Source organism: Salmo trutta, chromosome 32 (assembly GCF_901001165.1).
Source record: "Salmo trutta chromosome 32, fSalTru1.1, whole genome shotgun sequence".
Lineage (NCBI taxonomy): Eukaryota > Metazoa > Chordata > Actinopteri > Salmoniformes > Salmonidae > Salmo > Salmo trutta.
Genome location: NC_042988.1, coordinates 30798357 through 30826333, shown reverse-complemented (window position 1 = coordinate 30826333; position 27977 = coordinate 30798357). Strand labels below are relative to the sequence as shown.

Genomic DNA, 27977 nt, shown 5'->3' with positions numbered 1-27977 from the left:
CATAATCGTCGCCAAACACATTGGCTCCAGGTCATCTACAAGACCCTGCTAGGTAAAGTCCCCCCTTATCTCCGCTCACTGGTCACCATAGCAGCACCCACCTGTAGCACGCGCTCCAGCAGGTATATCTCTCTGGTCACCCCTAAAGCCAACTCCTCCTTTGGTCGTCTCTCCTTCCAGTTCTCAGCTGCCAATGACTGGAACGAACTACAAAAATCTCTAAAACTGGAAACACTTATCTCCCTCACTAGCTTTAAGCACCAGCTGTCAGAGCAGCTCACAGATCTCTGCACCTGTACATAGCCCATCTTTAATTGAGCCCAAACTACTACCTTTTCCCCTACTGTATTTATTTATTTTATTTATTTTGCTCCTTTGCACCATATTATTTATATTTTAACTTTGAACTTTCTTCAAACTACAAATCTACCATTCCAGTGTTTTTCTTGCCATACTTTATTTACTTTGCCACCATGGCATTTTTTTGCCTTTACCTCCATTATCTCACATCATTTGCTCACATTGTATATAGTCTTATTTTTTTCTACTGCATCATTGATTGTATGTTGTTTTACTCCATGTGTAACTCTGTGTTTTTGTATGTTGTCGAACTGCTTTGCTTTATCTTGGCCAGGTCGCAATTGTAAATGAGAACTTGTTCTCAACTTGCCTACCTGGTTAAATAAAGGTGAAATAAAAATAAATAAATAAAAAAGATGATGACTATTGGGAGACTACACATGCACTTTTGGGTGGGGGCATTGTCATATTGTTGACCTTCATTCATCCAGGTGATTCCGTGTTTTGGTCCACCAGCTGTCCCTTTGTAATACAACAGTAGAGCGGTGGATTTGAAACCGTCTTCAGACAGACTTTGGGAAGACAAGTTGAACTAATTAACAAGAATAGCAGTACAGGAAATGTGAATCCGTTTCCAGATACTCCATTGCAAGTTGTGTGTGTTATGGTCTTTGTGCATGGATTCTTATCCACAGAGGACCAGTGTGTGTGTGTGTTATGGTCTTTGTGCATGGATTCTTATCCACAGAGGACCTGTGTGTGTGTGTTATGGTCTTTGTGCATGGATTCTTATCCACAGAGGACCAGTGTGTGTGTGTGTTATGGTCTTTGTGCATGGATTGTTATCCACAGAGGACCTGTGTGTGTGTGTGTTATGGTCTTTGTGTATGGATTCTTATCCACAGAGGACCAGTGTGTGTGCAGGTTTTTGTTCTAACAGAGTATTAACACCCGATTCAACTCTATGATTAGTTTATTAGTTGAATCAGCTGTGTACAGGTGGTTGGCAAGAACAAAAACTTAAGTCCACATTGAACTCTGTTGATACGATTGGACACCCCCTGATCAATAGTAATGATCTGTTTATTTTAATAACTTTAAGGGAGATTAATATAATACAATTTTACATAAATAATTAATTTCCAAATATTCAAAACTGACATTTAAGAGGTGGGCTTAAAATGGTACATTCAATAGCCTTTAAGCCCAGTCCAAACATAAAATATACATTTCTCATTAAGTTATCTCCACTTTTCCTACAAAGATTAGGGCAGTACATGTTAGAAATGTCTAAACTTAGATGTTGATGGGCTTAGTAGGTACACTTACTCTACACTACCCAAAATGCCCTCTATTGGTGGAATGACCCATATTCTGAGAACTAAACACATCCTTATTTAGGGGTAAATGTGGTGCTGCAACGAGAGCCTCTTTATGCAACGTTGTGATTTACAGCCGTGACACGGACTGGCACGGAGCCATGAGGTCATAAGGGAGGGGCCAGGAGGGATAGGTTCCAGTGTTGCTGTGCTGCCTGGTGGGAGTGCAGGGTCAGCGTCTTCTTCCCTTTAGAAGTCAGCTAGACTGAGTGCCTGCTAAGATTTACACTCTCAGAGAGAGAGAGGCTATCTGGACAGAAGAATCAGAGATGGTCTTCAAAGGAGACCCTGCCCAGCAACAGCCCACAGGTTGACTCACTGTTCACCGGACATGCTTGTTGCACCCTCGACAACTACAATGATTATTATTATTTGACCATGCTGGTCATTTATGAACATTTTAACATCTTGACCATGTTCTGTTATAATATCCACCCGGCACAGCCAGAAGAGGACTGGCCACCCCTCATAGCCTGGTTCCTCTCTAGGTTTCTTCCTAGGTTTTTGGCCTTTCTAGGGAGTTTTTCCTAGCCACCGTGCCTCTTTCACATGCATTGCTTGCTGTTTGGGGTTTTAGGCTGGGTTTCTGTACAGCACTTTGAGATTTCAGCTGATATACGAAGGGCTATATAAATAAATTTGATTTGATTACTATATTTTATTCAACAAGCACAATGCCCAGGAGGCTGGCTCATAATAATGTCTGGAATGGAATCAACTACACGGACACCATGTGTTTGAGGCCATTAAATGTATTCTGTTCCAGCCATTACTATCAGCCTGTCCTCCCCAATGAAGGTACCGCCTGTAAATTGCACAGTGACCAGGTGGAGGTACCTACCACACATTGCCAGGCTTGGTCTGGTCCAGGGTGATCACGCCCCCATGGCGCTCCCCCACCAGTTCCGGGGCCATCCAGCGCAGGGGCGCCGACTCGTCGTCCTCCGTGATGATGTAATCCTCCTGTGACATAAGAGGGACAGAGTCAAGCATGGAGCAGCCATGTAATTACATGCGGAACACATAAATGTGTAATTTAATAGGATGTCTATCTCAGAATAACAATTCTACAAACAACCAGTAGGCTCACATTCTCCTTTTTTTCCATTCAATTCAGTGATGTGTTTTGCCAAGGCTTCTAAGAAGCATTTGGATGTTTGGTAGCCTTTCCTTCAGTTCTAACCCACATTACTGTACTTTGAGTTGTTTTCCGAGTTCCTAGTAAGTACTTCATCAAGCTCATACATACAGCCAAAACACCTCTGGCCACACTTGTTGACCGTGCTAAATAGAGAGCTCAACATTTTGAGGAATGCAGCAGGCTGAGCTAGCCTTATCGACAGTCTGGCCAGGGACAAACGCAGTAGGGAGTTACACTTTTGTATAACAGAGTTCTGCCAGACTGGGGTCAAAGGCTAACAGCTGTATATAAACCCCCTACTGGAAAGCACTTATCCTCCCCTTAATAAACCACTTTTACACTATTGTGTTGACTATACAGACTAGGCCTATACTACTGTACAGTACTGGCTTTGACATCCTTTGAAACTTTGGTGGATGTGTAACCTCTCTGTTCAGCTGGGCTCAGCAGTGTGAAAAGGGTTATAGGTTAATGAACCTAAACTGAAACTATTGTAACAGCACACATACAGTGAGGGAAAAAAGTATTTGATTTTGTACGTTTGCCCACTTACAAAGAAATTAACAGTCTATAATTTTAATAGTAGGTTTATTTGAACAGTGAGAGACAGATTAACAACAAAAAAATCCAGAAAAACGCATGTCAAAAATGTTATAAAATGATTTGCATTTTAATGAGGGAAATAAGTATTTAACCCCTCTGCAAAACATGACTTAGTACTTGGTGGCAAAACCCTTGTTGGCAATCAGAGGTCAGACGTTTCTTGTAGTTGGCCACCAGGTTTGCACACATCTCAGGAGGGATTTTGTCCCACTCCTCTTTGCAGATCTTCTCCAAGTCATTAAGGTTTCGAGGCTGACGTTTGGCAACTCCAACCTTCAGCTCCCTCCACAGACTTTCTATGGGATTAAGGTCTGGAGACTGGCTAGGCCACTCCAGGACCTTAATGTGCTTCTTCTTGAGCCACTCCTTTGTTGCCTTGGCCGTGTGTTTTGGGTCATTGTCATGCTGGAATACCCATCCACGACCCATTTTCAATGCCCTGGCTGAGGGAAGGAGGTTCTCACCCAAGATTTGACAGTAGATGGCCCCGTCCATCGTCCCTTTGATGCAGTGAAGTTGTCCTGTCCCCTTAGCAGAAAAACACCCCCAAAGCATAATGTTTCCACCTCCATGTTTGACGGTGATGATGGTGTTCTTGGGGTTATAGGCAGCATTCCTCCGCCTCCAAACACGGCGAGTTGAGTTGATGTCAAAGAGCTCCATTTTGGTCTCATCTGACCACAACACTTTCACCCAGTTGTCCTCTGAATCATTCAGATGTTCATTGGCAAACTTCAGACGGGCATGTATATGTGCTTTCTTGAGCAGGGGGACCTTGCGGATGCTGCAGGATTTCAGTCCTTCACGGCGTAGTGTGTTACCAATTGTTTTCTTGGTGACTATGGTCCCAGCTGCCTTGATCATTGACAAGATCCTCCCGTGTAGTTCTGGGCTAATTCCTCACCATTCTCATGATCATTGCATCTCCACGGGGTGAGATCTTGCATGGAGCCCCAGGCCGAGGGATATTGACAGTTCTTTTGTGTTTCTTCCATTTGCGAATAATCGCACCAAATGTTGCCACCTTCTCACCAAGCTGCTTGGCGATGGTCTTGTAGCCCATTCCAGCCTTGTGTAGGTCTACAATCTTGTCCCTGACATCCTTGGAGAGCTCTTTGGTCTTGGCCATGGTGGAGAGTTTGGTATCTGATTGATTGATTGCTTCTGTGGACAGGTGTCTTTTTTACAGGTAACAAGCTGCGGTTAGGAGCACTCCCTTTAAGAGTGTGCTCCTAATCTCAGCTCGTTACCTGTATAAAAGACACCTGGGAGCCAGAAATCTTTCTGATTGAGAGGGGGTCAAATACTTATTTCCCTCATTAAAATGCAAATCAGTTTATAACATTTTTGACATGCGTTTTTCTGGATATTTTTGTTGTTATTCTGTCTCTCACTGTTCAAATAAACCTACCATTAAAATTATAGACTGATCATTTCTTTGTCAGTGGGCAAACGTACAAAATCAGCAGGGAATCAAATACTTTTTTCCCCCACTGTACAGATGCCACTTCCTTTTGTCACCTGGAACTAAAACAAAATCCCCCTGATTCCATTTGAAGGAGAACAGGTTGGAAAGTTTCCTGGTACCTTGTATCTGTAGGGGCCGATGCCATAGTCTCCCACTTTGACGGTCAGGTCTGCAGTCAGATAGCAGTTCCTCAGGGCTAAGTCACTGAGAAAAGAGAGGGAAACCGATTAAAGAAGATTAAAAAACATGAAGATTTACAGAGTTTATTGTGTGTTCAATATGGTCTGGCATGGTCATAGAACGGTTGAGTTTAATGTGTGTTCAATATGGTCTGGTGTGGTCATAGAACGGATCACAGGGCTGCAAATAATAGGCAGTTGGTCCAGTTGTTCTGGTGCCAACCCACAGGTCCGGTTGAGTCTACCAGCACTACATCCAACAAATAGCTCTCATTTGTTCTCTCTGAACTAGGGTTGGGCAATACTTGGGGAGACCTCTTCTACGACATGCTACACCAAATATCGTGATATATAATCGTTTTGCGCCGTTAATGACTAAAATCACTCCAAACTGTGCAATTTGTGCTTATTTACAATATTAGTCGCATTCTCATTAAATAATATTTGTGTGGTGTAAAAATAAGACTTAATTCATTTAGACTTTCTTTTCAACATATTGACACAGACTAACTGATAAAACTGCACAGTTTAGATTTGTAAAGTTAAAATTAAATATAGTCTTGCGCATCACAATATATCATCAATGTCAAATATCAGGATATTCAATGTAATCATATATCGGCCCAACCCTAGTTTGAACACAAGTTAGCGGTTTCAGATGAACAGTGCAGTACACATAACTGTAGTCTCTGAAGAGAAAACAATACTCTGAACCTTATCTTGTTCATCAATCATTTGGGAAGAAGATGGAACTCCGTGCTGCTGCAGGAGACGTTTAGATTGGCTCAGTGCTACTCTCATGTGGTCATGCAATGGAAATAAAATCATTGAAACGGTGGAATATACAGTCGGTTTATTAGGTACACCCATCTAGTACCGGGTCGGACCCCCCTGTAGCCATGAAGGGATGTACCTGGTCAGCAGCAATGTTGAGATGCGCTGTGGTATTCAAATGTTGCTCAATTGGTATTCAGGGACCTAACGTGTGTCAGGAAAACATTCCCCACACCATTACACCACCAGCCTGTGCCAGGATGGGGCCATGGACTCATGCTGCTTACGCCAAATCCAGGATTCGTCAGACCAGGCAATGTTTTTCCATTCCTCAATTGTCCAGTATTGGTGGTTTGGTGTTTACGAGCATCTTGTTGTTTTTAGCTGATAGGAGTGGAACTCGGTGTGGCCATCTGCTGCAATAGTCCATCCGTGACAAGGACTGACGAGTGGTGCGTTCCAAGATGCCGCTCTGCACATCACTGTTGTACTGTGCCGTTATTTGCCTGCACGACTCTTGCCATTCTCCTTCGACCCCTCTCATCAACTAGCTGTTTTCACCCACAGGACTGCATGTTTTTTTTGGTAACACCTTTCTCGGTAAACCGTAGACACTGTCGTGCGTGAAAAGCCCAGGAGGCCAGCTGTTTCTGAGGTACTGGAACCGACACGGCTGGCACCGACGATCTTACCACGCTCAAAGTCACTTAGAATGGGCGAAACTAGTGACCTAATATTTAATCGAACAGTAACTGAATGCCTTGATGCCGGTCTGTCTGCTTTATATAGCAAGCCACAGCCACTATTTTTGGGGTGGTGTACCTAATAAACAGTCCACAGTATATTTTCATGCCTATGACAGGATGACATAATATCCCAGTGACAAAAAATGTGAATAATTACATTTTCCTCACCCTAATATGATTAAATGCAATGTCTCAGGTGATTAAGGACCCCTTCAACCTGCCTCTAAATCCAACCAACCCCCACAGACCCAGGTCAGGGCAGGGCCAGACAAAGACTGGACTCGAGTGGCTTTAGACCCAAACACATTTGGACTTATAGCTTGCATCACTAGAGGAAACCTCATCCAGTTGCTTCTGTTCCACCCCTAGTAACAAAATCACTGATGCTGGAGCTTTTCCCCACTCACTCATACAGCACCAGGATATTGTTCCCAGGGAAGAACACTCACAGGTGGGCACAGAGTGGCAGTGAGGCGGGGTGGACAGGGGAGGACGATAAAGGGGGACTGGGCTGTCTGAGTGGACAGATGGTATCTCATTCAGACTGGGACCCTCATGGAGGGAGAGGCTCTGGTTTCCCCTTGGCCCAAGAAACATTTCACCACCAACCCATTCCAAGAGCGTCTCTTTTACCCCGTCTATCCGTGGACATCGCTGACACTAGTGGTCTGTGCTCGTACACCCTGGGAGCTACTGTCAGGCCCACTGAAACATTGGCAAGATAAATGGAGAGATATTTTAAACCTCTTCTGTCCTGGCTGTTCCCTGCTGTTGGCGAACGCAGTGCATTACAGTACTACTGGAGGATCAGGGAGAGAGAATCAGATTCAAAGTCTTATCCCTACAAGGCGAATGGCGTGGGGGTAGTTTGGTGCAGACAGTTCAGCAGATTCTTCACCTCTGACAGAAAATCAATATAGCTCAGAGACCTAGCGAGTTAAAAACAAAGACCTTACATCAACAAAAAGGAGATCAACTGATTCTGCTCATTTTTTTCAAGTCAAGTGAAACTATCAGATTCAGTAAAATTACCAAATTAATTCAAATACGTGCTGGAAGCTACAGTTGTCACACTGGTTGAAAAACTGGGGAACACAGTTCCCTCTCCTCTACTGCCCCATACGCTATTTCTCCCCAGGGTTGTTATGTAATGTCAGTCAGAGTGATTGTCCTGGACTGCCATGACAGCTCGCTATCTTATCGCTGTGGCCGCCCCATCACAATAACATGCTGGGCTCAGACCACAGTCCCTAAGCCTTGGCTATAGTTTCAGTTCACACCACTGCCACCGTCCCAGAAGGCTTTATGGCACCGTGCTAGCCACAGCCCCTTGCCGGGTACTTTGTGGGCGGGGCATCCAGTGAGGACACCTTGGTAGTAAATCAACTTCGCAACCCAACCAAAAGAAAAGCGGTGCACAATTTCTTTTTACGACTGTCATTACAACCCTGTTAACGGTGGAATTTCGTACTTGGGCTCCTTTTGAGTTTTAACACAGGATAATAAATGGCCTACATGAGGCTATCCATTTACACACAAACAGCAGAATCATCATATCCCTCTGACAGGCTGATAGTTGACACTGTGGCAATGCGTGGGAGCTGGGTAATTGGAGCCCTTTGGGTTTATTCTGAGCATGCAAAACAGAGCATGTGGATGTGCTGAGCGGAGCCTACATGTCCTGCACTGCCGGGTAAAAAGTTAAACAAAACAGGCCCTTGCAGCACTCTCCTTTTTGGAGAGGTCCAGTGTCCCTGTTTAGGATTGGCCCAGTGTCCCTGTTTTTAGGATTGGCCCAGTGTCCCTGTTTTTAGGATTGGCCCAGTGTCCCTGTTTTTAGGATTGGCCCAGTGTCCCTGTTTTTAGGATTGGCCCAGTGTCCCTGTTTTTAGGATTGGCCCAGTGTCCCTGTTTTTAGGATTGGCCCAGTGTCCCTGTTTTTAGGATTGGCCCAGTGTCCCTGTTTTTAGGATTGGCCCAGTGTCCCTGTTTTTAGGATTGGCCCAGTGTCCCTGTTTTTAGGATTGGCCCAGTGTCCCTGTTTTTAGGATTGGCCCAGTGTCCCTGTTTTTAGGATTGGCCCAGTGTCCCTGTTCAGGATTGGCCCAGTGTTGTCTTGGGAGTAGGAGTACGTATCCATAAGAGCAAGTTGCCATGAGGGAGGCCAAAACCACATATTTAATTTGATAGAGACAGACTTGTAATTGTGACACATTAATATCAGTTGTATCTGATACTATCGTAACTCAACATTTTTAAGTTGGAAGATGTAAAAACAGACAGTAGTACTTAAAATGTTTGATGAAGTCTTGATTCCTGAAACGTGACTGTCGTTTGACATCTGAAGGCTGTGCCCTTAGCTAAAGCCATGTCTAGTGACTGACTGGTGTAAACAGAGCCGGAACAGAAGTGCTACCTGTGCAGGAAGTTGTGTTTGTGGAGGTGGGTGACGCCAGCAGCGACTTCACAGGCCATCTTCTGCAGCTGCAGCAGCTCAGCATTTCGGAACACCCAATCCTGCTGAGACAGGTAGCTCCGGAGGTCCCCCTGAAATGGAGACACGCACAGGATAACATCTGTGTACTAGTTTCAATGCCAAAAACAGCGTTGACTTAGTCCTTATTTTGATATAAAATGTCACACAGAAACAACATCTTGAAGCTCCTGTAATATGGACTTGAGTAACTATCTGAAGGTGCATTGTAAACAGTCATCCACACAGGGGTAGTAGACTCCCTCTCACTGCATAGCTCTCTCCAGCCCAGCAGGGTTTACTGCTGATGGGGGAGTGGAACCAAATAAGGGCCCAGCTGTTTATTACACCTAGGTCTATATGCTGTGTCACGGCAATTTTAAAATACAAGAATCAGGCCAGTGGGGTGGATCGACTCGTGCCGGATGGCCAGGTCACGTTTCTGGGCACACAGTCAAAAGCTCCGTTTGGGAGAGGAGGTGAACGGGGTAGGCCAGGGGTGAGTGAGAACAACGAGTCCCACAGTCTGGGGAAATGGGTCGAGGGGGGCAAATTTAATTCCCACCCCTCAGATGTTGAGGAGTGCAGCTGAGGCTGATGCCAGAATGTAACCAACCACCAGAGACCTCTGTTTGTAGTGGTACAAACAGTCACTATGTGGGTTAGGCTGAGGTCCATAGACGGAGGTGGCATGAGTGCAAGGCAATCTGTCAGTTTAGATCAGTAACGTTGAGATAATATCCGGGATAATGAGTCTGAGTTGATGGATTCACTGACAAGGCTCCTCCTGAGGTAATAGGGGCTTGCCTCGTACTATTGTGTCAACAGTGGCTGTGGTTCACACCCTGCAGGCAGCTTACAAAGCTCTGAAACTGCCATGAATTCTCAACTACATCTCTCAACAAAGTGCAGCCTCCTTTTAAAGACAAAACCTTCACAACAAATTGGTAAGACCTTTACCATTAAAATAAAAAGTATTGTGAAAAACAAAATGACGGAAAGAACATTCTGAGCAAAGACCACAATAGACAATGCCACACCCGTATTTTGACGCTGCACCACTAATCCAGGATGGCATTTCACTGATGGGGGCATTATAATGTATCATGTCAAAGGACTTCAGCATCACGCACCCCCTCTGGTAATCTCTCTGCTACTTTGTCATGTATCCTACAAATATGAGGAACAGTAGAGGCCCCAATATGGAGCCCTGTGGAACACCAAATGATATCCCTCTAGCCCCCAGGCAGTCCTTCACCAGGATCCATTCTGATAGGTCCCTTAAACAAAGCCAGTCAGATCAACTGGGTCTTTGACAAGGATATGATCTACTCCAACGGGTCCTTCTATACACAGCCAGGCAGTGAAAAGGGCTGCAGGCCCAGGTAGGTATGGGGCCCAGGGGCATCAGGTCCACCACGGTGGGGGAGCTCTGGAGAAGGTGACCGCTATGTCACCAGGAGCTAAGAGGATTCCTGTGGAATGTGGTAGTGAAAACACAGCCACTCTGCGGGGTCATACAATATACAGGCAGCTTTCGGTAAAACTGTCAATCCACATGACTCAAGGTAATGGATCTGCCGTGTTTACTCAGAGCTCTCTGTGCCCTTACTGACTACAAGCAGCTTAGACCAGTCTGCTGACGGAACCACCATAACTCTTGTTTCTAACCGACCCGGTCAAGCTGTTTTTCCCTAACACCAGCTATAAAACAACCTGCTCCGAGAAAAGACTATTCATAGAAGAATAACTATATTGAATCATAAAATACCTATAATAAATCTATGGCTCATAGAAGACCTATATTAAATCTATGGCTCATAGAAGACCTATATTAAATCTATGGCTCATAGAAGACCTATATTAAATCTATTGCTCATAGAAGACCTATATTAAATCTATGGCTCATAGAAGACCTATATTAAACCTATGGCTCATAGAAGACCTATATTAAACCTATGGCTCATAGAAGACCTATATTAAACCTATGGCTCATAGAAGACCTATGGTAAGTGATATGTTCTGATCAGTGACGAGTATAGTAGTCTACTCAAGAGTTCCACTGTCCCAATTTTCTTGTAGAGTCTGGCACAATCACCTTAAAATAGTTGCTTGACCACTTACTGAAAGAGTAAGCGCTCGACCGAGTGAAAAATTCAATCAGAATTTGTCTCCGGTCAAGATACCTTGGACATCATAAAGTGTAATTGATGTTCTCACGTGCACACTAGAAGTAACATTTGTATGTTTCGTCTGTCATGAGACTAATAAAAAACATAAAAAGGAGATGCTATTGATGTGTAAACAACAATGCCAACAACCATTCTGACTGTCGTCTACTGAAAATGTACACACTTTACTGAGAAGGAAACTCTAACCGGAGGTGCTTTGACCACTGTCAATGTGAAAACAAACCACTGTATTGTCCTATAAATGGAAAGGCTGACTGTGTATGTTACCTTGGGAGTCTTGTTCTGCCTTCCTGACAAATGTCCTCCCGATTGTCCTGTCCTGATGGGTGGAAAGGACAGCCTGTGTCCTCTCCACACTCCTATTCTCAATGTAAAGAATCAAATGGAACAGTGTGTCCTCATATCACATTACATTTAGTTAACGACTTAATGAGTTATTAGTGCAGAGTGGAATTACTAACGAGACAAGTCATTGTAGTCAATATAACTTAATGAGAACAATTAAACAAATATGAATTACACCACAGCAAACTAATTAGGAAGAGAGGTTGTGAGTTAATCATTGTAAGAGTAAAAAGTGATTCCTGGTCAGGCCATGTGTTCCGGAAAAACTCTAGGCCCTGATCATGGTTAATGTCTGATGAGTGAGTCTTTGTATACACTGACAGACAGGTCTTCAACATAAAGCATGCTTCTCTCTGGGGCCCTTCGGCAAACATAGCCCTGTGGTCTGTTCAACGGCCACTAGAGGCCCACAACCACTGCTCCTAAACCCCAGTCCGGCTAGGGCAGGTGGCTGGACTATACTGAAGACCATAAGGGAGGCCCCTGCAGGAGAGACTGTCACTCACTCACGCAGCAACTGGCAATCTGTGGGGCACTGCTCCAGTTGCGCACCACGACAGAGTGATATTTGGGTGTCCGAAATGCAGTGAGTCTGGAGTCAGTAAGGGTTACGGCTGATCCAGGGCAGTTTACTGTTACATGTACAGAGGTGTGGGGCATTAACTGTGCCAATTGATGAGGGCTCATAAAAGTCCCTATGGGTTTTACTATAATATCGTATAGTAAATTAATGAATACCTTCCGTGCAAATGTCTTTCACGGAATTGTGAGAGCTTGTCAGTCATTTAGAATTTAATGAAGAAGTGCTTGTTTATAGCATCCATTGCATGAGATACAGTGAGGTATGAAATGATTGACACGCTTGATAAAGATGAGCCAAAATGACTAAAATTCTATATTGTTCGCTCCAAAACATTGGGAAATTATATTATTTTATGCTAATATAAATTGCTCCGAAAAATATATTTAGTTTAACAAGTAATTTTTCTCTCAAAAAGATAGGGGTGTCAATAAATTTTACCCGTTTTCAATACCTCACCTTGCGAGGAAAACGGCACTGGGCCTTTCTCTAAAATGTTTTAAGAGTTGGACAACACATTGGTAGGGATCTTAGACCATTCCTCCGAAGGCTGTGCTTGGGGGCAGTGTGTTGCTGGAAGATTCACTTGCGGACAAGTTTCAGCCTCATGGCAGAGGCAACCAGGGTTTTGGCAAAAATATCCTGGTACTGGGTAAAGTTCATGATGCCATTGGGTGTTGACCTTAACAAGGGCCCCCAGGACCAGTGGAAGCAAAATTGCCCCATAACATTAACGTCCACCATCATAATTTACAGTAGGCAGTGTTTCCGCTGCAACCATTTAGCTGCGGCACTGCAAAGTCATTGCCGCTACACTAAAAAAATATAGCATCTTTCTGCCAAGGCGCACTTTGAAGATGCTATAACAGTCCACACTTACTTTTCCTCTGCAAAAACAATGAGTAATGACTAGAAAAACCAGACAGCCCCACAGTAGAATATTTGATATATTTACTTAGTCCGTTTGTTGTTGTGTTTTTTGCGAGATAAATATTCCTTTCAGGGTGCATTCAAGTTGCCAGTGTTATAGGAAGGGACAAGCAGCCAATTCTTAATGCAAAACAGCAGTTTTAAAGGCATTTGTTAAAAAGAGCTTTCCATTCCTACTTTATTTGTTATCTCCAAAATGTGTGTGAACTGCAGCATTGTAAACCCAGAGTTTTAGCAGCGGCATGGTTAAGAACATTAGCACGCCACAAGTCACTGTGAGTGCATAGGGGAGTGTGGGGCAGAATGTAACACAAGTCAATTGTAGGGTAACTTGGGGTAAAACACCACCCTACCAGAATATTTTCTTTTTGTAGTGACTTAAATTCTGATGAGACCGATTACATTTTTTGCTGAGCAAGAGTAGTGGCCACCAGGGATAGCGTTGGGGGTTAAATGGTGACATGACGTGGTTTCTGTAAGAAGTGCAGGCAGGGGGTGTTTTATCCCATGTGGCGTATGACCTCAAGTTACCCTAACTGGTAGGCAGGCCTACATAATATTCAGTGTTTATGCACGTTTTTGGAACATCAAATTCATCAATATGATACTAACTAATTAAAAGATCACATTTGGGATCTAACTAATGATTACATCAATAGGATAAATGCAGATAAGCAACCCCAAGATTCAGACTATTTATAGCCACTATGCTGTTTTCAGTTGGCCTACAGGTGACGATGCTTATTGCTAATAGCGTTCCTAAAAATATGGACCATGCATAGGCTATATTCACAATGGTCCAATATGTTAAAAAAAATGTTAAACAAATAATTTTAACAGTATGTTATTAGGCTCATTATATTTTAGACAGCATGAGCATTATTTAATTTTTCATTCATTTGGAGTAGAAAGTCCCCAGAACTGAGCTCCTCAATCTTTCAATATAAAAATTCTCTGGGGGGACCCCCTCCGCAACTTTTCCCCCCAGAGCTCCCTTTTCATGTCATCCAATAAATGTAAACGCCTGGAGTTTGCTAAACGGCATTGGTACTTGGATTGTTTGGCGCTTTGGTCAGATGACATGAAAATAGAGCTCTTTGGCCACGCACACCAGTGGTGGGTTTGGCGTTGAAATGAGAATGTATGAGCAGAAAAGAACCCCATACCTACTGTAAAATATGGTGGTGGATCTTTGATGTAATGGGGTTATTTTGCTTCTACTGGGGCCCTTGTTAAGGTCAACGGCATCATGAACACTACCCAGTACCAGGATATTTTTGCCCAAAATCTGGTTGCCTCTGTCAGGAGGCTGAAACTTGGCTGCAAGTGGATCTCTCAGCAACACAATAACCCCAAGCACACATTAAAATACACAAAGAAATTGTTAATTGGCTACAAAATCGACATTTTGCAATGGCCATCTCAGTCTCCAGACTTGAAACTACTATAAAACCTATGGTTCGATAAAGGATATCAAGGATCTGGAAAGATTATGTAGGGAGGAATGGTCTAAGATCCCTGCCAATGTCTTCTCCAACTCATAAAACATTTTAGAACAATGCTCAGTGCCATTATGCTAGCAAGGTGAGGTATTGAAATGTGTGTAAATCATTTTGACCACAATCTTTGATATTTGAGTTTAATATTTTTTTTAACTTTACTTTTTCCATACAAATATCATGACACCTAAATAATTTAATAAAAAAGGTGCCAAACACCCCACCCATACCTTCCGGATGGTGAGTGACAAAATAAGAAGTCCTCAAAGCTCCTCCATAGACCAGATGCAACAACTGTTGCAGAGACATCAGAGCTGAGCTACCTCATCAAGTTAACACCTCCAGCCAAGATGACCCGCTCAGTTACAACGTCCACTCACACCCTCCTCTCCAGCCTGAAGTTGTTTAACGACCACAATAACATTAAGTCATTAGCCCAACCCCATCTCCGTCCTCTGGATGTCGATTAAGAAAGCCCCTTCCTACAACCAGTTAGAGGCCTCTGCTATAGTAGCGGCCAGTCAGTCACAAGGCACAGTACCAGGCAGAGAGAGGGCGCTCTGTCAGAGATATGGGGGGCATCCCTCCTCCCTTTATAGAGGCTAGATCTGGGTTAGGGTCTAATTTATAGAGGCTAGATCTGGGTTAGGGTCTAATTTATAGAGGCTAGATCTGGGTTAGGGTCTAATTTATAGAGGCTAGATCTGAGTTAGGGTCTAATTTATAGAGGCTAGATCTGGGTTAGGGTCTAATTTATAGAGGCTAGATCTGGGTTAGGGTCTAATTTATAGAGGCTAGATCTGGGTTAGGGTCTAATTTATAGAGGCTAGATCTGAGTTAGGGTCACTTGAGGGCTCCCACGTGTGCACACACACACACAAAGTCTGACACACACACACACACACACAAAGGCTGACACACACAAAGTAAAACCATCTATGCAAACAAACGCGAAGCCCAACAGTAAACACATTCAAGACAAACACACACACACACTATATCAAACACTATATCAAACACACACACACACACACACTATATCAAACACGCACACAGGCACCCTCCCACGCCTCACTTACACGCATATACATACTAAACCGAGGGCTGATGCCATTGCGGGTAACAGCATTTCAGATGCACTGAAAAATGAGCTCTGGCCGAACTGAATCAGAACATACCATCCACATGCCTGACTTACAGCCAGCATGTCATCCCGAAACACTAACCCCAAGAAGGGGAACGGAAACACAGAAATAAATACCTCAAACTCCCAGCTAATCCTTAAAGACAGGCAGGAACTAATCAACAGGGTAATGTTATATTCTACCAAGACTGAACTTTGACGCGCGCACACAGCACGAGTTCACAAAAAGCACTATTAGGACCAACATATTGCCGTGTGGAGAGAAAACACAAACACAGCAGGATGTGGGGTAAATGGAGCCTGTTTGCTGGTTGAGGGAGGGAATGTGAGCTGAGACAGGTCCCTGATGAAACCTGCTGCTATGCAGCTTTCTGGTCCTGGGCAGGCACAGGGGCAAGAAGGGCCCAGAATAGATCAAGAAAAACACTAGATAAATCAGGCCACGATGGACAGCATTGACGGAGTGCGGCTCCCCAATAACCCAAGACGGATAGGCAAGCTAATTTAAGATGCACGGCTAAACGAGGGGGGGCTTGTAAGGCCAGGTCATTGGGAGACTAAATGATGTCTACTTATTGGATGGCGTTGGAACTGGAGTCTAAGCTGCACACAAGCAGAGCTTACCACAGTCAGACCGACAGCATGGTCTAATTACTCCCTTCCACTCTGATCATGAGTTAGGAAAAATGCCCGGCATGTTGACATATCATTTGGTGGCAGCTGTGGGATCCATCCAAAACATGTTCTGATGTTTTGACTTTTAAAAGGGTTCCCTGATAAACTATAATAGGTACTGTATGTTGACTCATACGATCATAAATGATAGTAAACTCTGGGTTGCACAGTAAATGAGGACACTCACCAGCTCGCAGTACTCAAAGACCAGCAGGAAGGGGATAGCCTCCACACACTGGCCCAGACACTGCAGAATGTTAGGGTGCACCAGAACTCTATGAAGAGAAACACCGGTTAAGACAATCTACTGTAGTCTAGATCACTGATGTGAATACTGGAGGACTACAGCTCTTTTCCAGTCCCATTCTGTTACTAAAGACTAGTGAAATAAGAACACTCTGCAGTGTCCAAGTTAGAAGGCAGAGGGTGCTGCTCCACTAGGAGAAGTGAGGTGTAGCTGTCATTATAATACCTTAGTTACTTTATTCAAGTACTGAAAGATCTGTTACTCTGTTATTTAGATTCCTGCCATAATGCATTTTCTAAATTAATCTGGTGTGTTCCATTTAGCCTATTGTTGGAACTGGGTATTTGGAAAAAATTGTCCTGAAAACCTGAAAATGACCCTGATATTGCCATGACAATATAATAAATGGCCAAAATGCCCCTTTTCAGCCTCTCCCAGCACACATGCCAGTAGCTCACCTGTAAGGGTCTCCGTGCTGCAGGAAGTCATTCTGCTCCATGGCACTTGCGTTAGCCTTCAGCTCCTTGACCACCACCTTGGCCCCACCCGGGTCTGTGTAGATCTCACTGAGGAGGACCTGGACACACACACACACACACACACAGGTTAGAGTGCGAGGAAGGAAACGCACAGGAAGCATGGGTGATGTCTGTTATGGGTCGAGCCAAAACACTGGTAGTCTGTAGAAAGGCAGGGCAGGAAGCCAGCTCTTTCTGAAAACAAGGGCAGGATGGTGGGGATGTAGCTAGAAGATGAGGGGGGGGATGTAGCTAGAGGATGAGGGGGGGATGTAGCTAGAGGATGAGGGGGGGGGATGTAGCTAGAGGATGAGGGGGGGATGTAGCTAGAGGATGAGGGGGGGATGTAGCTAGAGGATGAGGGGGGGGGATGTAGCTAGAAGATGAGGGGGGGGATGTAGCTAGAGGATGAGGGGGGGATGTAGCTAGAGGATGAGGGGGGGGGATGTAGCTAGAGGATGAGGGGGGGATGTAGCTAGAGGATGAGGGGGGGATGTAGCTAGAGGATGAGGGGGGGATGTAGCTAGAGGATGAAGGGGGGATGTAGCTAGAGGATGAGGGGGGGGTGTAGCTAGAGGATGAGGGGGGGATGTAGCTAGAGGATGAGGGGGGGGATGTAGCTACGGGATTGGGGGGGTAGCTACGGGATTGGGGGGGTAGCTACGGGATTGGGGGGGTAGCTACGGGATTGGGGGGATAGCTACGGGATTGGGGGGTAAGCTACGGGATTGGGGGGTAAGCTACGGGATTGGGGGGTAGCTACGGGATTGGGGGGGTAGCTACGGGATTGGGGGGGTAGCTACGGGATTGGGGGGGGTAGCTACGGGATTGGGGGGGTAGCTACGGGATTGGGGGGGGTTGCTACGGGATTGGGGGGGTAGCTACGGGATTGGGGGGGTAGCTACGGGATTGGGGGGGTAGCTACGGGATTGGGGGGTAAACTACGGGATTGGGGGGTAAGCTACGGGATTGGGGGGTAAACTACGGGATTGGGGGGTAATCTACGGGATTGGGGGGTAAGCTACGGGATTGGGGGGTAGCTACGGGATTGGGGGGTAGCTACGGGATTGGGGGGGTAGCTACGGGATTGGGGGGTAGCTACGGGATTGGGGGGTAGCTACGGGATTGGGGGGTAGCTACGGGATTGGGGGGTAGCTACGGGATTGGGGGGGTAGCTACGGGATTGGGGGGGTAGCTACGGGATTGGGGGGGTAGCTACGGGATTGGGGGGGTAGCTACGGGATTGGGGGGGTAGCTACGGGATTGGGGGGGTAGCTACGGGATTGGGGGGGTAGCTACGGGATACGGGATTGGGGGGGTAGCTACGGGATTGGGGGGGTAGCTACGGGATTGGGGGGGTAGCTACGGGATTGGGGGGGTAGCTACGGGATTGGGGGGGTAGCTACGGGATTGGGGGGGTAGCTACGGGATTGGTCAAGGCCAGGGGAGCCATGGAGAGACAGCAGAGGAATCACAACATAGAACACTGCCAGGTGGTGAAGGACCAGAGGCTGAGAGGCTACTCTGCTCATATTTACCATGTTATATCATTAAGGATGAGCTTCAACTGTGACTAAGTGAGCAGTTGTCTGCTTTTGTTATTACGTACACCAAAATTCAACCCCCAGGTGAAATACTCGCTCCCTCTCAAACACACTGTACAGGCTACTGGAGACAACTGACTAAAGCATCTGGAGTACGGTTGGAATTTTGGGAAAGGTAACAGAATTTTGCGGCCTTGGTCAGGAAGAAAATTCTTACCTTGCCAAACCAGCCGTTCCCAATCTCCTGGATGTAGCTGAGACTGTGACGGACCACCTGAGAGCCAGTGGAACCCACTGCGGTGGCCAAAAAAAAAAAAAAACAGAGTTAGTGTGTGTGATCTGCAGGTATGTCGTAATACACAGCATTCTGGTCCCAGATCTGTTTGTTGTTTCTATTTTTATTTATTTAACTAGGCTGTTTCATGAAATCAAATGTTCATCTGTATGGTTTTTCCTCTCTGAAGAGATGCATCCAGGGCATGAGTTCAATCAATACAGAATACTGGAGCTACTGTGTTATCTAAACACAGTAGCAGGATTCTATTCAGATCAGATGCTCAGGCCAGGATATGCTCTAGCTGTATTTACTCATGGCAAAACAACAGCAGTGTTACACATTATGGATTCCCAGGAAAAAGGTACAGGAGTGTTTAAACAAAAGCTTCATACATAAAGATGTTAATCTAGTCCCTTCCCATATGAAGCCTGAGCATGTAAACTGTGGCTAACCTTTGACCTTACACAGGGCCCATATGGAACTAGTACAGAAGGAAATATCCAAGGGTCAGTATTTCTGTCACATGCCACTGAATCTACTTAGAAATGTCTTACAGTACATGAGGAAAACAGCCCGCAGATGTGGCTTCACTAAGCCAAGTTAGCCAACAGAAGTTATGCAGGGGTTGCCCACACAATCAGGTCAACAAACATTATTGAGGGGACTTAACATCAAAAGTATTCAGAGCTCTAAAGTAAAACTAATTCGGTCGCATATGCGAAAAACTATTTTTTGAGCGGCCAGAGATGTTATTTTGGGAGCACTGTGCGACTAGGAAAAGATCTCCCAGATAATAATTGTTGTAGCCTAACGATAAGGATTCGCTGTACCGTTGTTTCCGAGTGCCCTAGAGAAAACAATCTGATTTGATACCGTCATGGTTGCACCATTACTACAGCAAAAAACTGCTTGCTTGTAGCCCAACCAGGTCAAAAGATCTGACCGATATTACCGCCTAAACATTTCTATCTTCCTATAGCGGGGGACCACATTTCACATTCAAACCATGCCATTGTAAAACTATTAACTAACCATTTGTTTATACATGCCATTATAAAACTATTAACTAACCATTTGTTTATACTTTGTTCAGTCATGTCACCTCATTGGCTAGCTAGCTAACAACCTGGTAACTTTATTTAACTAGACAAGTCAGTTAAGAACAAATTCTTATTTACAATGACGGCCTACCCCGGCCAAACCCGAACGACGCTGGGCCAATTGTGCGCCACCCTATGGGACTCTCAATCACGGCCGGATGTGATACAGCCTGGATTCGAACCAGGGACTGTAGTGACGCCTCTTGCACTGCGATGCAGTGCCTTAGACCGCTGCGCCACTCGGGAGCCCTACCAGTATATCCAAACATTTTGGGGCACAGAAAGAAAGGAAAAGGGATAGCTTCTTCAGGAGATCAATGATCATACCAATGAATGAATGACAGATCTCTTGCATGTCATCACCGCAAATGGGACATTTTTAGAGATAGTGTACAATTTAATGTACTGGTTTTACACAACGTAGAAAAAACAAATATTCCACAAATGACTTTGTAATTTCAATGAGAGGTATTCATCAACATTTTAGCTTTTATAATAAACTCATGTCTTTACAGTGTAGGCTGTAAATATAAGCTGTATCTCAATCAAAAAAAAAATGTAAATCTTATTTTCTGGTGCTCCTAAATTTAATGTGGTGCTTCCTAACGTTTTTCAGTTGAGAGGACCACTGCTACCAATAAAAAAATGTTAATTTAGAGCCCCGAATGTATTACGGACAAGGAAGTAGAATATAAACTCTCGGCCTATATGCACCTCAGACAGATTTGGTCCTATCCTGTCTTCATATGAATCAGTGGGGGTACTCTTAGAGACAAAATAATCTGGCTAAGCATTTGAGTAAATCCTTTACAATAGTACATGATAAAATTACAAGGATTTGACCTACTCCCCAGACATAAACAGCATTTGTGCGATAATGCAGTCATGTTTTTGCATCAGTTGTGGACCTAATCTTGATCTTAGCGGGCTGAACATTTTCTTTTTCAAAGGGCCCCTATGATAATCAGCCTGGCACTCCTTTAAATGGAGTGATCACATCTAGCCATCAAATTAAGTCACAAATCCATAATAAGTACAAAGACATAAGCCCTGGCCCTATGCAATGAACCGAAAGCAAATTATTCGCTCACACAACATTGTGTGTGCCTGATACAACAGCATCCGGGAGTGTTTGGAGACTAGCACCTGTCCACTACCCAAGGGGGAGCTACTGAGAATGTAGCACAGCCCTGTTATGCAATGACTGACTGGCACAGCTCAAAGGCTATCACACTGCATACGAGAAACAGAGAAAAGACTCCTACTAAGAGAATTACATAAATACTGAACGGCTGATGGAGGCCATAACAAAGTTTAGCTTTTATGGCTACTTCAAAGGAGCATGTGACGACGTTTACAGACTATAAACCTACTATAATGTCACTGGCTGGAAGCAGGGCTGACATACTGCTTCAGTAGAACCAGAGGTCTTGGTCATGTGAAGAGAGAGTAGTAAACCCAGGGATATAGGCTGCCAGATAATTAGATGTGTTGTTGCCTCTAGGCAGTGCATGACAGTGTCCCAATTAAAGTATAAAAAAAGCAGGCAGGTTGGCATTTATTGAGATGACTCATGTACTCGAGGCAGCTCCGCAGGGTGGTCACTAGCTTGCACAGCCACAAAGTCATAAAATGCTATTAACCCTAACCACACAGCAAACCTTATGCCTAACCATAACCTTAAATTACAACCAAAAAGCACATTTTTGTTTTTATACATTTTTACTTTGCGTCTGGTTCATCTAGCGGAAACTGCTCTACTCTGCCTCAAGGACAAGACTCATCCCAATCAACCTGTAAAAAGCAGAGGAGAAAGTCCAAAGGGAATGATGAAGGTATCAACTCCAGCTGACTGATACAGTATGCCTGCTGGGTCACATTCATTCCGGCACGTGACAGAAAACATTTGAAGACGTTTCGCAACGGGAAATAAAAAGGTTGCATTTCTTATGTGCATTTCCAGGAAGTCCCTTCCTGTTTCAGTCGGTTCTGTGCCTAATAAACACAACCCTGGATACTGTATGCCAAGTTATGGCAAAGGGTCAGGATAAAAAAAATGTGGTCCTATGTGTAGTGTGCTGGTAGGACTATGCATCTAAGGAAAGTAAGGGTGTCTGATCCCTGACCTGAGATGCGGGGGGGTGTCTCCAGGTGGGGGGGTCCAGGCAGGGCCACAGGGGGCACTGCCAGGGTGTACACCTCAGCAGGGGACTGCATGGAGGGGGTGTCTTCAGCTGGAGGGGTGAAGTCAATCTCATCCTCAAAATTGTCCTCAAACTCCTGAAAAACACAATAGTACAACGGTGTTCACCAAACACAGGGATCCCACTTCTGACACCAGTGTACATTATAACTGTATGTGTGTTACATATGGATGAGGCAGAGCGAGATGAGTCAAATTAACATGTTTAATACTTGAACTTGACCAAAACAGAATGATCATATTAGCATTTATTTGCACATCATGTTCAAATCATCTAAGTGACCTTAACATTTATTTGAGATACTTTTGGATTACTTGGACATGTGAGAAACATGCTAATATCAGTCCCATGTCTTCAATGGGATTTGGATTTGTGCCAGTGCCAGGGAAACCAAAGCATGGATTTACTTTGTCATACTTTGACCATAGACTGCTTAGGAAACCAACGTCCTTTTTTAATTTGGGTGAACTATCCCTTTAACTCATTACATTAATCATAGCCAATATCTCAAAGCAAGGGTTCTAAAATCCTGGGTCATGGCAGGTAGCCTAGTGGTTAGAGCGTTGGACCAGTAACCGAAAGGTTGCTGGATCGAATCCCCGAGCTGACAAGGTAAAAATCTGTCGTTCTGAACCAAACAAGGCAGTTAACCCACTGTTCCCCGGTAAGCCATTATTTTAAATAAGAATTTGTTCTTAACTGACCTGCCTAGTTAAATAAAGGTTCAATTTAAAAAATAATAATAAATATTCAATGACCTACAAAGTACTGCAAGACAGGTCTGTGTAAATTAGGCCACCAAATAATACCATGACTTTATTTAGCTTCCCTTTGGAGCAAATTAGATATGCACAGAATGTCCCGACAGTGACTTAAGCCTACTATGTGTTGTTGTCAGGTGCCTGAGAATCTCACCTTGAAATTGACCTCCCGCTCCTTGCAGCAAGTCACACAGTTCACCAGCAGGGTTACCAGGGCCAGCAGGGCAGTCAGTGACACAACCACAGAGAGGTGTAGAGAGACAGACGGCTGGCCACCTGCAGTCTCCCCTGAAAACAGACAGGTCAAAGAATATTAGTTCTGCCATACAGCGTTGTGCTGAGCAGCTCAAAAGTTCAAGCTGTATCAAGAACAAGTATTGTACATGCCACTGGGACAGTGAACAGTGTTATGCAGCGCTGCAAGCACAGATATGCCTCTATTTGATAGTAATGGACATGAACAGTGATGGACATGTACATACCAGTAATGGACATGAACAAAAAAAGCTAAATATACATTCAATTGTGATGACTGGTATTCATATAGGCCTAGGTGTTTCCTTATGATGATCATATCCTGTTTCTGGTGTCACGTTCTACAACTCAGAGGCAAGAACAAACTGAGGCTTGAGAGGTCCATCTCTCTTTTACCATTTCATTGCCATCTCGAACCCTCCCCCACGCACACTCCTTCCCATTAGTACATCAACTGGCTGACAGGGTCCACACAGGGCAGTAAAACGTGTTGGATGCTGGAGATGCTGGGCCAGCAGTTCAGATGTCAAGTGTGCTGACAAGATCCTCTCTCCACCCCCTCACCATTCTGTCACCACAGCCCTATCAACAGAGGCTGGACTGACTGACCCCATCACCACCACCACCACCACCATCCTCCTCCTCCCAAAAATACATGTTTACACAGCAAACCACTCACAATCGACTACGCACACTCCAACTCATTCATCCCTGCTACACTTCATCTAGGCCTGATACAGATCTGCACTATCATATAAGAAGTGTTTACAATCTCAGTAACCAGTACCACACCAGCATGATAGTTAAAGGTTTAATTTAAAAAATGATTTAAATGTAAATGTTTTTAAATGTAACCTTTATTTAACTTGGCAAGTCAATTAAGAACAAATTCTTATTTACAATGGAGGGCCTACCCGGGACAAACCCGGACGACGCTGGGCCAATTGTGTGCTGCCCTATGGGACTTCCAATCACGGTGGGATGTGATACCGACTGGATTCGAACCAGGGACTGTAGTGACGCCTCTAGCACTGAGATGCAGTGCCATAGACAGCTGCGCCACTCGAGAGCCCAGATACAGGCCTAGATATAGGATAATGATCCAATGTCAGTAATCTGATTCTCCACACATTCTATCTGGAACACAGGCTACCCATTGACTGACTGACTGCTGCCCCAGCCCTCTGTCAGATACTCCTGTCTCACTGCATGTCAATATCCTGAAGTGTCTTCATCATCACCTACCTGTCATGATGATATAGCACTATATACACACAACAGGACAGGTGAAAGCAATATGGAGGATGCCTACTGGGTATTTTGCCTTCACCTCTCCGGTCCTTTTACATCAGTAGATTGAGGAAATTAGATGAGGAAGGGAACATAAGAGTCCACTTTTGACAATGGATAGCCTATGCACTTAGTTTAGGTAGGATGGTCATAGTTCTGTGTTTAACTACACACTACTATTTTAAATGAAGTGAGCCCGAGAGCTTTAATAAGCCAGAGGAAATAGCCTGGGAGAGCTGGCCAACAGAAACCCTAGTAGCATCACTGTGGTCAAACAACTGGTGCTGCCGTACACAGAGCACTCAATCAGGCCAGTCAGACTCATCAGTGCAGCGCCTTGGGGAGCATTAGATATGATTCAATGTGTCAGCCATAATTTTAGATTCACTTCACCGCGCTGTAACTGATACTCCAGTAGGCTTAGCTATAGGCTACCAGCACTAACAGCAGCCAGTCTCTGTGGAAACCAATACATATCATCTATTGGAATTACAACCAAATAAGACTAGCCTACTAAAATAAGTGATTTCCAAGATAGGCCTAACCCACATCTACTGAATGTCTTATGTTGGCAGAGAGTGTGGTTGTAGTAGTCGTAGCAGTAGAGCATTTCCACGTAAAGGACCCATGAGCACCAACATGTGAAGTTCTTAGGATAATGTCAAATTGGGTGTCAAATGAAAGCTAAGAGTCTATATTTCTGAGATATTAAGGCATATATAAATGTTTGAACCATTTTCCATCTCAAAAATTTGCAAAGGCTTTGATTTCTGGTCAAGCAGATTGAAAATGGGTCTTGGACAACATATACCAGAAGTCTTAAAAAGGTAATAGAAATACAACATAATCATTAAAGACCCCTGCCAACTAATATTAACACATATTTAGTTTTGGACAAATTAGTTTCCCTCTGTAAGTTTAAGAAACATTGCCTTGTAATTTTGTTACAAAAAAACCTACATATCTTTAAGATATTTTCTCATTTCTCTCTCTCTCATGAGGATAATGAAAGTTTGCAGAAGTAACAAGGTAAACCTACAAATTAGTTAGTGTTTTACTTATATCAAGTTTGTTTATTCATTATTAAGTTATTAAAATTCCTAATTCTGGTACCAAATCGGTAACGTAATTACCAAAATATCAGTAACGGAATTACTGCAATTGAATTGGCTACAATGGGAAATTTTAGTAGTCACAAACCACAGTTGGGTCACCTGCTACTGTCCTCCCTTCCACTGGTATACTGTTATGTTCAGCTCATAGGGTCACCTGCTACTGTCCTCCCTTCCACTGGTATACTGTTATGTTCAGCTCATAGGGTCACCTGCTACTGTCCTCCCTTCCACTGGTATACTGTTATGTTCAGCTCATAGCAGTTCTGAAAAGTCTGCACAACCCCTCCCTCTCATGCTCACTCTACCGCTCTCTCACAGCTTTTACTGACATCTACCACCTACCCAGTTTCCATTTACTGTAACAAGCATCCTCACCCACTGAGCACCGACCGACACCGGATGTCCATGGACGTTGAAAAGTAGTTGAAATTTGGCCAGTTCGCCCTGACCGGACCAAATCTGAACCAATCATAGATTTACATTTACATTTTAGTCATTTAGCAGACGCTCTTATCCAGAGCGACTTACAGTAGTGAATGCATACATTTCATACATTTTTTCCCCCCCATACTGGTCCCCCGTGGGAATTGAACCCACAACCCTGCCGTTGCAAACACCATGCTCTACCAACTGAGCCACATAGATGTCTGTGTTTTATAGGTTTGGACAGCACAGTAGAGAACAGTACTGAGCTAAAAACTCTACTGATCTCTACTGTGATGTCCAAACTTGTGAAACAGATGTCTGATTGGTTCAGATTTGGTCTGGATTAGAGGTCGACCGATTATGATTTTTCAACGCCAATACCAATTATTGGAGGACCAAAAAAAGCCGATACCGATTAAATCGGTCGATTTTATTTTTAATATAATACATCAATAAAATCAATTAAGCCTCAAATAAATAACGAAACATGTTCAATTTGGTTTAAATAATGCAAAAACAAAGTGTTGGAGAAGAAAGTAAAAGTGCAATATGTGCCATGTAAAAAAGCTAACATTTAAGTTCCTTGCTCAGAACATGGGAACATATGAAAGCTGGTGGTTCCTTTTAACATGAGTCTTCAATATTCCCAGGTAAGAAGTTTTAGGTTGTAGTTATTATAGGAATTATAGGACTATTTCTCTCTATACAATTTGTATTTCATATACCTTTGACTATTGGATGTTCTTATAGGCACTTTAGTATTGCCAGTGTAACAGTATAGCTTCCGTCCCTCTCCTCGCTCCTACCTGGGCTCGAACCATGAACACATCGACAACAGCCACCCTCGAAGCAGCGTTACCCATGCAGAGCAAGGGGAACAACCACTCCCAAGTCTCAGAGCGAGTGACGTTTGAAACGCTATTAGCGCGCTAACTAGCTAGCCATTTCACATCGGTTACACCAGCCTAATCTTGGGAGTTGACAGGCTTGAAGCCATAAACAGCGCAATGCATTGCGAAAGCTGCTGGCAAAACGCACGAAAGTGCTGTTTGAATGAATGCTTACGAGCCTGCTGGTGCCTACCACTGCTCAGTCAGACTGCTCTATCAAATCATAGACTTAATTATAATATAATAAACACAGAAATACGAGCCTTAGGTCATTAATATGGTCGAATCCGGAAACTATCATCTCGAAAACAAAACGTTTTTTATCTTTCAGTGAAATACGGAACCGGTCCGTATTTTATCTAACGGGTGGCATCCCTAAGTCTAAACTTTCCTGTTACATTGCACAACCTTCAATGGTATGTCATAATAACATAAAATTCTGGCAAATTAGTTCGCAACGAGCCAGGCAATGAACGCAAGAGCAGTGACACAATTTCATGTTAGCAGGCAATAGTAACTAAATATGCAGGTTTAAAAATATATACTTGTGTATTGATTTTAAAGAAAGGCATTGATGTTTATGGTTAGGTACATTGGTGCAACAACAGTGCTTTTTTCGCAAATGCGCTTGTTAAATCATCACCCGTTTGTCGAAGTAGGCTGTGATTCGATGAGAAATTAACAGGCACCGCATCGATTATATGCAATGCAGGACACGTTAGATAAACTAGTAATATCATCAACCATGTGTAGTTAACTAGTGATTATGTTAAGATTGATTGTTTTTTATAAGATAAATTTAATGCTAGCTAGCAACTTACCTTGGCTTCTTGCTGCCCTCGCGTAACAGGTAGTCAGCCTGCCATGCAGGCTCCTCGTGGAGTGCAATGTAAGGCAGGTGGTTAGAGCGTTGGACTAGTAA

At 44.1% G+C, this 27977-nt stretch overlaps 1 protein-coding gene across 1 annotated transcript in view; it reads right to left on the bottom strand.

Annotated features, from left to right (window-relative positions):
• Positions 1 to 27977, bottom strand: part of LOC115171691 (serine/threonine-protein kinase LMTK2) — a 68850-nt gene that overhangs the window by 9746 nt on the left and 31127 nt on the right. Inside the window, exons 2-9 of the mRNA XM_029728732.1 lie at positions 23234 to 23367; positions 22241 to 22394; positions 18955 to 19031; positions 17134 to 17252; positions 16616 to 16703; positions 9007 to 9137; positions 5011 to 5095; positions 2521 to 2642 (exon numbers count right to left, since the gene is read on the bottom strand). Coding sequence (XP_029584592.1) covers positions 2521 to 2642; positions 5011 to 5095; positions 9007 to 9137; positions 16616 to 16703; positions 17134 to 17252; positions 18955 to 19031; positions 22241 to 22394; positions 23234 to 23367 — 910 coding nt within the window. The remainder of the gene's footprint in view (positions 1 to 2520; positions 2643 to 5010; positions 5096 to 9006; positions 9138 to 16615; positions 16704 to 17133; positions 17253 to 18954; positions 19032 to 22240; positions 22395 to 23233; positions 23368 to 27977) is intronic.